At 41.4% G+C, this 13,910-nt stretch overlaps 1 protein-coding gene across 5 annotated transcripts in view; it reads right to left on the bottom strand.

Annotated features, from left to right (window-relative positions):
- MTCL1 (microtubule crosslinking factor 1) overlaps nucleotides 1-13,910 on the bottom strand; it is a 130,816-nt gene that overhangs the window by 80,994 nt on the left and 35,912 nt on the right. For all 5 annotated transcript variants that reach the window (XM_018553542.1, XM_018553550.1, XM_018553557.1 and 2 more), the window contains exon 3: nucleotides 12,645-12,803. In XM_018553542.1, the coding sequence (XP_018409044.1) occupies nucleotides 12,645-12,803 (159 nt within the window). The remainder of the gene's footprint in view (nucleotides 1-12,644; nucleotides 12,804-13,910) is intronic.

The raw sequence follows: 13,910 nt of genomic DNA, 5'->3' as shown, positions 1-13,910 counted from the left end.
GCCCCCCCCATGTGAAAGAAGTAAAAGTAAAAAAAAAAAAAAAAAAAAAACAGTTTTTAAAATTAAAATGAAATAAAATAAATCTAATAATAATAAAAAAAAAATGTTAAAGTCCCCCGCCCCCGCGAGCACGCGCGTCGCCACGTAAACACGCGTCGGGTGCGCCTACGCATGAAAACGACGAACGCGCTACACATGTTGGGTATCGCCGCGCACGCCGGAGTGAGAGCAATAATTCTAGGGCCAGTATTTTGGGGTATCTCTAAATTGATGACCTGTGGGGGCTTTTAAAGCGTCTTTTATTGACTTTTTGGGGTACTGCAGTTTTTCGCCGTTTCACGGTCGCACGCAATCTGTAAACTGTGCATGTTGGGTATCGTTTTACTCGTTGTAACCTCATCTTTTATATTTCATTAAAAAATGGGTAATTTGTTGTGTTTTGGGGCATTTAATTAAATTTGTCACTAAATTTTGGGGTTTAATAAGGAGTTGCGCTAATATTGCGCAACATAAAAATTTTCAACTACCACCATTTTATTCTATAGGGTCTTGGCATTCAGAAAATATATAATGTTGGGGGGTTTTATGTCATTTTCAGGCCTAAAATGTGGAATATAACATGGGTGCAAAAAATGAAAAAAGGGCCTCAGTCATGAAGGGGTTAAGATGTCAGCTGTCTGTCAGCTAGTAGGCGTGCATAAGCTGTGATAAATTCTTAAAAGGTCACCTGTAACATATCCCTACAGTAAATCACAAAACATCAGCCGTCAGGCTAAACATGTCAATTGTCAGTAAAACAAAGCACTTTGCCTTTCATTTGGTCAGTAAATGCCACCTGTCAGTCAAAACATGTCACTTCTCAGCAATTTAGAACATGTCAAATGTCCTTTTGGACACATCTAGAACAAGGGATCCTTTTATCAGTAGTTAAATCCATGTCTTCTGCAAGATAAAAGATGACACTTCTTTGTACATCACAAATTGTCTTCTGTCTGTCAGGATATCTTGAATACAATGGTCCAAATAATTTATAAGGATACTCTGCTATTGAAGCTTGTGACACTCAATGCTGCCTTAGACGTCCTTGGCCAGTACAGTGTTATTATAGCAGCAATTGAAGGGCCTGTTCACACCATAGCATTACAGGATCTGTGCATTTAGCATAGGCTGCGCGCAAAACACTGCACTACAAGCTAGGTGCGCTGGTGCATTGCCATTGGTTTGGATGACACTCCAATGCATCTCCCGGTAGGCATTCATTGCAGCGTAGTGCGCAGCACATGTATTACTTTTATTCCCGCAACACACGGTATTGTGGTACTGTGCACTGGTCTGTGCTGTAACGCCTGGCTGTCAGGAGTGTGTTGGGGTTCTATTCAAATGAATGAATGCAATGCACTAGCCCACCTAGGTTGCAGTGCATTGTGAAAGCATACAGATCCTGTGCAGTTAGCATAACACTATGGGATGAAAAGGTCCAACTGAAATATGAAACACTGATCTTTATAAAAAAAGCAACGCATTAAAAAAGTTGCATATACAGCAACTGCATGTGCCTGCTTTATGTACACTTGGTGTGCAACAGGGACTTAAACAGAAAGTTGATTTATGCTTAAAATAAGTGACATTTCCAGGGCCAAAAATTTGGAATAGACCCAGAAGTCTATAGGCAGCTATGCACCAGTCAGACAGAAAATCACCTGTCAGTGATGAAGACATTTCTTTTCTATTTAGACACAGTGCAATTGAAGGTTGTACACTGTCCCAGTATCTCTAGCTTCTGCTGCCTTTATTTGTAGGATATAAGTTTATCTACAGAGGAACAGAAAAGTTCCAGGAAGTGACAGACCGCCCATGCTACGGAAGGCCAAGCTAGGTACAGGGACTAAGATCCAATATAGTCTGCTCTAATTAAAGGAGAACTATGAGGTGAATGATTTTCACTCGACCTCATGGTTCGAGCCGACGTGTGACAATAAAACTGTCGGGATCCGTCCCGGCTGCGGTGGTCTCAGTATACCGCGAGCTGTAGTTCGCGGTATACTGAGCATTGGGTCACGGGAGGACGCTAATTTATGTCCTCCCGTAACCCTGAGGAGAACTATGGGGAAAACACTTACCTCATAGTTCTCCTTTAAAGAGCAAACACATGAACCCCCAGGTGTCCCCCTTCACTGTAACACATACATTGCATGCAAAGTGGGCCCCTTTTCTAATGCCCTAATGTTATGACCCTGGGAGAGAGAAAACATGCTGCATTCATTCTACTGTGGAAATTATTTTTAGATGTAAGTTACAATGCAAACAAACTGTATGGCATAAGTAACAAGTGTGTTTATTAGAAGTATGTCAATTGATCAGTGCTCAAGTTGGCCAGAAATGGCAACTGATATCAAACATCACTTGTAATTATTATTATTATACAGGATTTATATAGCGCCAACAGTTTGCACAGCGCTTTACAAAATGGAGGAAGACAGTACAATTACAATACAATTTCAATAGAGGCGGGTTAATTAGACTGCTACTGAACTCCTGAGAAAAATAAAGAGTGTCAAGGGCAAAAAGAAAAAGAATATAGCCCTGGACTGGTATCATGATTGGACTAAATCTGCAGCAGGTCCCACCTTACTAGATTCTTAATCTTTACTGCTACAGCCCTCCCCCCGAGTGCAATTCAAATGCCAGTTATGTGAAAGTCATTGTTTGCATAGACTTACACAATGCCCTTCCCTGACCCACACAACAGAGCAATGCATTGTGGGAGGCAAGGACGTTTCTACATGTGAGTTCTACACCCAAAAATTCAACTTTTACATGGTGCCTGCTGTACATCATCCCTCTTACTTTGGTGCCTTTAGAGAAAACACAGTCTTCCTTTATTTATTATTTCTAATCCCCTACACACTAGAAACCAAGCTTGAAGCAGATATGGCAGTGCTGAGAGCTAATAAAACTACTCCCTAAACTATGCTGCCATCCTAATGTTTCAGACACAGGGTGCTGGAAGGAGAGGGGGAAGAGCCAAAGAAGGAACGTGCCACAGTGGTGATGTTTCGTTATACTATAGCCCAATCAGCAGACAAAGGGCCGGTTCACACTATCAGCGTTCGGGCTGCGCTGACCGTTTTTTCCAGTCCAGCTCAAACGCAAAAAAGGCAAACGGCTTTGTCATAAATGGGCTTGGTTCACACCAGTGTGTTCTGGTGGTGTGTGCTTAAACAAATTGTGGCGTGCAGTACTTTTATTAAGCGCACTACAGTGAGATGCTGTACTGAATGAAATGAAATGTGAAATGTGACATTACAATAAACCTCCCAAACCCCCCCGCCCCCCAAAAAAAAAGTGTGATATGGCTCCATCAGGTGCATCAACACTGTTCAGGGACATGCACACCAGCAGCCACGCAGTTGAGCACGTCTGCTGGTGTGCATGTATCCTAAAAGTGGCTGTATTTTGGCCTGAACAGCCATATGAAAAATTTCATCAGAACATTCGATAACACCATCAGAGACTTGTAGAATGTCTTCCAAAATTCTGTTTAATGTTAACATTCAATGTTGGAATGAATGGAGTTCCTTGCATGAAAACCACAATTTACTGTTAGTATTTTAGTTTGAAACATTTTCCATCCTACTTCTTCATATTATTCCTCATGACCCCATTAACTATTAGAAAGTCAACGTTCTAAAAACACATTAAAAAAAAAATTCTACTGGTGTATGGCCAACTATACCTAATGGCTATAAAGTTCGGCAGAGGTGCGTGAATCACAAGAAAAGCTGAACAGGGTGACCTATTTCATTTCCAATAAATTCTGCACATGAAGCAAACAAGCACACAAAAATACATGTATTACAATTACTGATTCATGCAAGTAACAGGGTTATTCACTAAAGGGTGAGGGGTTTGGAGAAGGCAGGAGAAGTGAACAATCTAGGCCAAAATGGCTGATTTGGAAACATTCTCCAAATCAGCTCACTTTCCAGTTCAGCTGTGTTGTCCTAGATTGTTCACGTCTCCTGCCTTCTCCAAACTCTTCACCCTTTTGTGAATAACCCTGTAAATGTTTGATCAAATCATGAAAATTGGCCAGACAGCATCCAGTTTGCTCCGTCTTTCTGTCTCAAATCAAACTTTTGAATTGCAATAAATTCAGCACTGCTATAAAAAGAAAACCATTAATGCTCTCACATTCTTCAGCATTTTGCAGTGTAGACGGCACAATCTGCTTGTGCCAAGAAATTACAGTGGAATTCTACTTTACATCCTACTCAGCGCATTCCACGGCATGTTACATAAGCCCTGATAATGTGAAATGACAAGACCTTCCAGATTTGCACATGTGAAAAATACAAGCCAGTGCAACAAGCGGAAGCTGTGGCACAAGGACTTATTTTGCTTTTCCCACCAGAAAGCCATAGTCTCCATGTTGTCCAGCAGCCATATTGTTTGCCGTTTTACAATTGAGAACAGAAAAGACTTTTTAACAAACACAAACAATAAAGCAAACCTGCACTGTTAATACACAATTAACTAAGAGCTCTGCCAAGATAGCAGGTGCCATAAAGTGTTACATCATACTGGTGATATACCAGCGCAACTCCTGAGCGCCCAAAAACGTACTCCTTTAGGAACATTCCCTCCTTCATCCCAAAACATTGTGCTGAGTAAATACACTGACTTTGGAAAAAAATCCCTTTAAAATGAAAATCAATGCACTCCCTAATCTTATCTAAACCCCAATACAAAAATGTTCATTATTGCAGCTTACCTATCCTTAAATGTGGTGGCTGCATTTGTTTTCTATTTTAGGCTTATTTTTCCCCCCTTTATTCTCAACTGGTGATCTAGCCAGTGACACACTTCCTTTCTTAAGCAGGGTATAAGGTTACAAGTTCATCAGGAAGCAGTTGGAATTTGCACAGTGAGTGCTCCTGTCGGCACCCTTCCTTCGGGCATCCCTCAAATCAGCAGATTGAAGGAGCAGGTTGGAAAAGTCTCGGGTGAACAAAGCTTGCAGCCGGCAGCCGCTGTTAGAATACAATGCAAACAGCGTGGGTTTCATCCATTGATGGTTGTAAGCATTGATGGAGGAATCTGTTCTGTACACATGTATACTCGACTTAAAGGGACATTAAACCCTCAGATTTTTTAACATAAAACAATAGTGTAATGTGTGCCTTACTGTAATCCATGGTTGTTTCCCCTTCTCTTTGCTGCTCTTCCTTTTAAATATGTATCTGTTCTCATGCTTGGAGAGAACTTCCCTTTTCAGCTCAGGGCCTCTTCCTGTAGTGCTGGCTCAGGTTACAGCCTATACACAGACACCGTGTGAGACAAGGCAGTCTGCTGAAAAGGGAAGTTCTCTCCAAGCATGAGAACAGATACATATTTAAAAGGAAGAGCATCAAAGAGAAGGGAAACAACCATGGATTACAGTAAGGCACACATTACAGTATTGTTTTATGTTAAAAAATATGAGGGTTTAATGTCACTTTAAGGGTGACTCTACTCAATGGAGGAGTAATGGAGCCCCCATTGGACAGCAGCATTGTCACTCAGTGGAGAGGGTAAGGTTAGATGCAGATTTACATGAACTTGACTAATAAATTAAAGCTGAACTCCAGATAACACTTTACAGCAACATTTTTTTTTTCCTTTTGGGATAAAGCTTTTACATAAATGAATAAAAGATGACCATTTAAAACACCCCTGTTTGAACCCTCCATCTGCCACTGTTTGTTAGGCAGCTTGGTCTGTAAAAGGGAGCTGAAACGTAAAAACGTCAGCAGGATCTCCAGGTCAATATAAAAACAAAAGGCAAAAAAAAAAAAAAAGAATGAATGCAGCCACTACATCTAAGGCTTGATAAGCTGCAATATATTACATTTTTGCTTTTAGGTTCAGATATGCTTTACGAAGATTGGATTGCATAGTGAAGATGTGATGTTGCATGTTATGGGGCATCAAATGACAGTCTTTACATAACAACAATACAAGTTCACTTTGAACAGCAAGGACACATTCTGTTCTTTGCAAAGCCGATAAAAGTTGCATGTTTGTTTGATCCTAAATACAAATCATAAATGTATACTTTGTTTCTAGTAACCTGCATGGACAGTAAACTGATAGGAGCTGAATATAATTATTTTTAGGAGAACCAGAAACACACCAAATGTGTTTAGTAGAAACAGGTACAAAGTAATGGGAGAAAGAAAGTACACGTAAAATAATGAGATCTGCACTAATGGTTACTTCTGACTGATAGCTGAACATTATATGATATTGTTGTGAACATGCTCAAGGTTTGGGGGAGTTGTAATACTGTTTTTGTTACTTATATTGAAGTCCTGCTTTGTCAAAATCTTTTTCTTTCTTTTCATTTTAGATATGTTGGTGAAGAGTTAGAACTTTTTGGTTCCATTTTTTTTTCTATTGATGTGTCTATACTAGTGGGGAGGGGCTCTCCTTATTTCTAAAAGGTGCCCATACACCTGCCGATTATCGCACGATAATCGCGGGTGATCCCGCGATCGTACGATAATCGGCAGGTGTATGGAAGGCGTGCAACCGTTTCTACTGTACGGTCGCACGTCTTTTGTCTTCCGAGCACGCTCGAAAACCCGCCAAATGCCGAACGGGCCGGGCGCACACTGCCCGCTTAGCATTGGAATAATCGGAAACAACCCTTCAGCAGGGAGGGTTTGATCCTCACAATTTTTTCATTTATATAAAAAAATTAAATATTTATAAAAAAACAGCGGCGATCAAATAGCACTAAAAAAAAAGCTCTATTTGTGTAACAAAATTAGGCGCCCGGGGGGGGAAGTCTTTCATTAGCGCCCCACCCACACAAATCAATCCATAGTTCAATGCTCTAGACAAACTGTTCCCTTGCCTATGTTTTCCCCTCCTGATCCACCTTCAAATCACCTCATTCTCCAGTGCTGCTTTGTTAATTTAGGCGCCACTTCTGGGACTGCTTCAATTTTACCGCCGCTGCCCCTTCTAATCTGTCATGGAGGAGAGACTTGAGTGATTTCAAGCCTACACTCCATGGTGGTTCAGGAGGGAGCACACAAGCGGGTCTAAAGCAACTGATCCACCATGGAGGCACACCACATATCATTACATTATACAGCAATGCAGAATGCCACCAGCTATAGAGGACTACAAATCACAGCAATACATTATATAGCAACGCAGAATAATATGAAGCTACATACTCTTTGTTGCTCCAGGGTGGTGGCCTGATGTCTCCAGGGCCTCGCGAGGGCTGTGCAGGGTCTCAGGGTGGCTGTGTGGAGTCTCAGGACGGCTGTGCGGAGTCTCAGGAATGCTGTATGGGATCTCAGGAGGGCTGTGCGGAGTCATAGGAGGGCTCTGGGGGTTTCAAGTGGGCTGGGAGTTCACAGGTAGTATGTGGGGGTTTCAGGTGGCCTGGGAGTTCACAGGTAGCCTGTGGGGGTTTCAGGTGGGCTGTGCGGAGTCTCAGGTGGGCTGGGGGTCTCAGGTGGGCTGTGCGGGTCTCATATGGCATGGTGGGGTCTAAAGTTGGGCTCTGCAGGTTTATCATTATTGATAATGTTTTCATTTTATTTTTTTTAACTTTTTATCTGTTTTTTTTAATTTTAATTTCTTTTCTTTTTTTCACTTAACTTTATTGCTATCACACAGGGATTGACAAGTTCCTGTGTGATAGCATTCGGTGACAGGTTCTCTTTATGAGCCTGCCCTACAGTACACACTGTAGACTCTGGACTTAGAACGCATTGGACTCTAGACTTAGAACGCAATTGACTCTGGACAGAGGAACGCAATTGACACTTGACATAGGAACGCACTAGATTTAGGCCCGGCGCAGACCTACGTGATCCGGGAATGCACAGTCCTGCACAATGCAGGCAGCGATTGCCGTGCGACCCCATTGATTTCAATGGGGTGACATCCGCACGGCAATCGCAGAAAAAAGGTACATGTACCTTTTTGGCAATAAACAATGCGCAGCAATCATGTTTGGAAGCACAGGCGGAATCGCGGCGGGAAACCCCGCAATCTGCCCGGCGCGACTGGGGTGCCATTAGAAAATAATGGCACTCACAGCGTGATCAGTCCACTGAGGCATGTACAGGTTATCCAGGGCCAGTCACATGTATCGGTGTCAGTGAAATAAATACAGCTCTCTTCCAGCCGTCACCAATGTTTTATCAAACAGAACATCTCCGGCATCCCTTTAGACGGCCATGCCCGTCTGTGGATGTTCTTCAGACCAGCGCTCGGGAGCACGTGCCCCCCTCTGCCCCCCCTCGCTACTCCACTGCCAAGACACTCTGGGGGGGTTTGAACCCCCCTATCCCCCCCCTTATCTACACCCCTGACTTTCAGGTATCACTTCTGATTCATTTTCTCCCATTCTCCCATTTGGGGGTAGCAACTAGGGAAGCAATGCAAGCTAATGTCAGCATTAATGCTGCAGACCTAATTACATTTATTTTTAAATAGTTAAAATGTCCGATATGCCAAGTATTCTAAATACATAATAACAAATCATGCTCTTCCTAGGTAGATGCTACAGCTAACATTCTGTCATGCAAAATGCTTCACAAAATACGAGTGTGTAGTGAGCCATTCAGCTCAATGGTCCTCTCAAAGCATATTCTGCCACTTGGTGTTTACTGTATATTTGGCCTTAAAGAATATGCAAACCCAATCACTAAAATCTCTTATAAGTGTTAATATAACTTCAAATGCCATTTTCAATATTTTTAAATCTGCAGCTATCACTAAAATAATACCTATTGATGCTTCTATGAAGGTCCCTGTTTAAGCACTTCCTGCTATAAGGTGACAACGTTCTGTTTCTGCCACCCGATTGTGCACCTGCATTATCACCCTGTCATGTGGGCTTCTGAAGGAGACTACAAGTGTTTCAACACACATTGTGCAGGAATTGTCCACTGTTATCACCATCAGAAAACCCACACTGATAAATGCTATGCAGCCATCACTGCATGTAGAGTGCATGCATGTAGATAGGAAGTGGTTGCAAATAGGCTGCAGAAGGTGCACAGCACTGAGAGTCAACAATGGATGAAAACTACCTTTATATTACCTTATCTTAGTGTTAAAAAGGCTTTTAAGCACTTTTACACACTCCTTTTTAATAACTGATGACTGTTTCCAGCAGTACTGTACAATCGTGCAGTGAAGGAACCCTCTTATGTGCAATAATGAGGAGGTGCAGGTGTTGCAAGTGCTTGTAACATGTAACACATAGAGATTTTCCTAGTGGGTGAATCTTTGTGATTGTCAAAGGAGCATAACATTATCCTTTTTTCTTGGAGTTCAGCTTCACCTGACTTACATAAGAAAGCTGTAGTGAGGCCAATTCAATGGGCAGAGTCGTCAATATTTGAACATTGAGGTTCAGATTTGAAAAGGGTTAAGACAATCTGATCTGAAGACTGGCCACAAGGTAATTTGCATATAATATCTGCCAATTAAGTCCATAGAGAAGTGACATTTTCACACTGCACCCAATAATGTAAGATGAAGGAAGCAGCACAGATTATTCTAGTAAATACATGTGCTATGGAAGTTGGTAGTAAGTTTCTCAATGGATTAATGCCTTAAAGCTAGATCTGTTGACAAGCCAAGACACTAGTGCTGTCCATTTTCATTACCGGTAATGAGGGCTTGTCAGCTGTGGAGTGAGGCTGCAGGATAGCAGACACCCCCACCTCTTTACTTCTCCCTTGCTGGCAGCCAAGTTCCATTCACTCCTTTAACAAAACCATTTAAACTATTCATAATAAATCCCCACGCAGCTGCTACCCTGCATTTAATCCTCCCTGTGCTTTGTGCTATTCAGCAGGGTCGCCCCCAACGGTATCTGAAGCCCAGCCAGGCAACTGTCTGGAGGTTTTCTTGGCAATAATAACAGCATGAGTCCAACACAAAGAAGAGACAGAATAACTTATAGCAGCTGCATATTGGGGGGAGATAATTGTATTTCAATTTATTGTCAGTGATCGGTTTGGTTTGCAACTGCTGTTCACTTGGCTTCTTAGCTACCACCAGACTATGGCACTGGTGCACCACACTGTATTCTCAACTATTCATACATTCAACTTACAATTTTAACAGTGATGACAACTATGTTTTCAAATTAGATTTACATAATACTGTTAGATCTGTTATTTATACAGCCAGGCATGAGCATTGCTAAATAGCATATGTCTGTAGGCAATAGGGACCATCTTTCAACTGTTGAACAGCTTACCATTAAAGGATATCTATGGTCAAAAATTAAAATAAATATGGATTTCTATATTGAATTTCCATAAGTTCTATCCCACTGCTAATAATATCATATCTATATAGAAGTTTGTAAATTTACTTATTGAAGATGCCCAAAGGATTTCTATATTGAATTTCCATAAGTTCTATCCCACTGCTAATAATATCATATCTATATAGAAGTTTGTAAATTTACTTATTGAAGATGCCCAAAGGATATACTTCCTCAATGCATTTCCTTGGGTCACAACTCACATAGAGCCTAACTTCTGAATTACAACTCAATGTCTGAACAATGTTATCATTGTTTGCTGAAAACAATCCTTTATGGGCTATGTATCTTGAGAAATTGAGATTGAATCACATCAAGCAGCAGGGAAAGAGATACAAAGCAGGCTGGGAACTCAGGAAGTTATTGAAAATGATGGGCAGACGGAAGGCAGCACTCACTAGTACATAAGAGGGATTTTTTGTAAGTAAGCTTTGATTGCATTATCAAGAACAACTATAGTAAAGTATGCATATCTATTACAATGCTGATGTTATAACAGGATAGTATATGCATTGACTTTGAAGCGCCTTTAAGAAATCAGTATCTCATGTGTAAGCCCAATGTAACACGGTGTCATTTGTGAAACCAAACCACTGGGGTCAGTTAATATTTTCCATTTAGTTTAATGCCTTAACAGGCCTGAATAATTTCTGTTGTCATTTCACGGTCCATCCACATTACTTTCACAGGAGGAGCTGATATAGTGGCAGCTGCAAGCTAAGACCATTGATAACCTCTTGTCACAATTTTGGGTGGCTGCAATCTGGCTGTTTTGTACAGGCCCTTCTGAATGACAATGGGAGCCTGAATATATCTTCCAAATTCATCAGTGGCCAATCCACATAACCCTTAAGAAGTACAAATGATTTTCCTTAATAGCTGCACAGTTACCACAAACACAGCCCTAAATTTCTACTAAAGTAAATACCTGAAAGTGGACTGATCTACATTTTGAACAGTTTTATGATTGTTTTCCATTGTCTTATGGTTTGAATTATGACATACTGTTAAAAATCCCTTTCTAATTTAAATGTTCAATAAATAAGAATTCACTGTTTTATTATGCTAATCCATATTCGCACCAAAAACATGATATAAAAAATGAATGCAAACAATAATGGGCTGAAAGTTGATAAAATATATAAAAGTGTTACATCCTTCAAAAAAAATAATCCACAGTTTTAACCTATTAACTGTTACAGAATCTCTGCGTTCATATAGGGATTGTCACCCAGTGTTCAAAGTATTATTATTTGTTATACTGTTTAGTGTATCCTAAAAAAACTTTCTTACTAGCTATTGTTTATAACAATATATACAGTATACCAGGGTTGGACAAACTAATTCAAGAGCCAGTATAGAAAACCTAGGGGGACATATGGCACTTTTGAGAATCTGGAGAACATTTCCTTTTATTGATAAGAGAAAACTGAGGTGCCAGCATGATATTTATGATTTACACAAAATAAAATTGTGAGCATTTGCAATTCAGTGGAAACTGGGGAAGCATAAAAGCAGCCAACATATTAGGACATACTGTGCAAACTGTGCGGCATAGGATTTATAACAACCCAATGAACATGAGTTAACGTCATATGCCCAAACCAATAAGAGTGAGTATGGCCTTTAATTACAATGTATCCTTAAATTGACTCTATCAGGAGGTAGAAAACATGAGTGGATTGCAAATAGCGCGTTTGTCGCGCGATTGTCATTTTGCGCGATATCACGCGGTTTTCCGACATCGACGAGCACACCCCCATTGACTTGCACTGGAGAGTGATATCACGCGGATATAATGCGCAATATCGTGCTGAAATCCGCATGATAAATCGTTCAGTGTGAATGGGGCCTAAAACAGAAGTTTTATACTTACCTCTCCAGCAGGGGATATGGTTTAGCTTCACTCTCTTGAAAAGCTCTGGGTGCTAGTATTGAACACTGAACTCAGGAGACTGAGGATGTACTGTGAGTGCAGGGCATCAAGGACCACCACGGTGACCTGCACTCACAGCACTATAATGCAGCATCATCACATCAGCTCTGCTCTCTGCATCACTGAGGACCACACACCACCAGGAGAAGATCCGAAGAGGACCCTGTGCATCATGAGACCAACTTGTAGACTTCAGAAAAATGTAAATATAAAAAATAAAGTTCCCCCATTACTGTGTGTATATGGATAGAATAGAATAGACTCGGTGATGGACATCTTGGATATAGGCAGGTATGCTGCCCCAATTGTTGAATAACATATTTATATAGGCATCCACTTGTTGGCTCTCCTTACCTCTTTTGTCCTTTCTAGCTCGTTATGCAATGCCTGCTTGGTCACCTCCATTGCAATGATTTGCTGACGCAATATTTGATTCTCATCTTCCACTTTGATTCGCTTCTCTTCCACATTCTCCAGTTCATGGTGCAATCTCACAGATACATCTTTGGCTACCTGTCAACACACATAAACATAAATAGGACTATTTTAATAACACACAACAAAATTCAACTGTATTTTTTGAATGAGAAACATATATTAGTTTAACCTACTTCCCTGGCAAATCCTTCATCTGCTTTTCTCACCAGGATACTGCCAACTTTGTTCCGGCATCACCCAGTGTCAGGAACTACTTCTTGGGTTGAAATGCCAGCCCGAATACTTAGGAATACTTAGTGAAAGTCACACTCACTACTTTATAATCAGAGCCCTATACCCTTTATTAGGGCAGCGCAGTGGCTTAATTCCTTGCAACAATGTCTTGCAACAATGGGGTCCTTAGTTTGGATCTTGGCCAGGATGCTAAACTTGGCAAGGGGGCTTGTGGCTTGCATGGGTTTCCTCCCATACTCCAAAGACATGCTGATAGTTTAACTGGCTCCTATCTAAATTGGCCCTAGTATGTGTGTGTGCAAACTGGCTATGCACATGTGCTATCACATTCTGCATGCTGGTGCAAAGCCTGTGCAAATGGGTAGGAATTAAGGAAAGACCTGGTGACCTATCTGGTAAAAAAGCTGACCAAGAAAACTCCAAGAAAAGGCTCACAGGTGTATCAGACATGGTGCCCAGAGAGCTTGCCCACAGAATATCCAAGAGTCAGATGAACTCTTAAATGGATATCCCACACACATAACCTTTATAGCAGAGGTCTTGATGTACCTTCCCGTGGGCCAATTGTGGCCTGCGAACCGGTACTATGTGGCCCGCAGCCAGCTGACAACGTAGGTACCTGGCCACAGACCGCTTACCTGACTTGCATTAACAGCTACACGGTCTGCATCTCTGTCAGATGCAGACCGAATAGCTGTTGTTGGTTGTCCGCTCTGTTCCTTTTGGTCTGGAGATCTGAGCTCCGGTCACAAGGATGGATTAGAAAGGTCTGCACCAGATCTTACTAATCACCACTGGATCACCAGGGAATAATGTGGTTCTTCGCCTTCTCCTCTTAGCCCCCTTCACCTGCAAAAACGTAAGCAGGTGAGGGGGCTATTTATTCTATTTTTGTGTGTGTGTGGTGGGAGGGGGTATATTATTTTGTGTGTGGGGGGGTGGGGAACA

The sequence above is a fragment of the Nanorana parkeri genome, unplaced genomic scaffold (genome assembly GCF_000935625.1).
Source record: "Nanorana parkeri isolate BGI_ZX_2015 unplaced genomic scaffold, ASM93562v1 scaffold7, whole genome shotgun sequence".
Classification (NCBI taxonomy): Eukaryota; Metazoa; Chordata; class Amphibia; order Anura; family Dicroglossidae; genus Nanorana; species Nanorana parkeri.
Note: the sequence above shows the minus strand (reverse complement) of the source record. Positions and strands in the feature narration are given on the sequence as shown.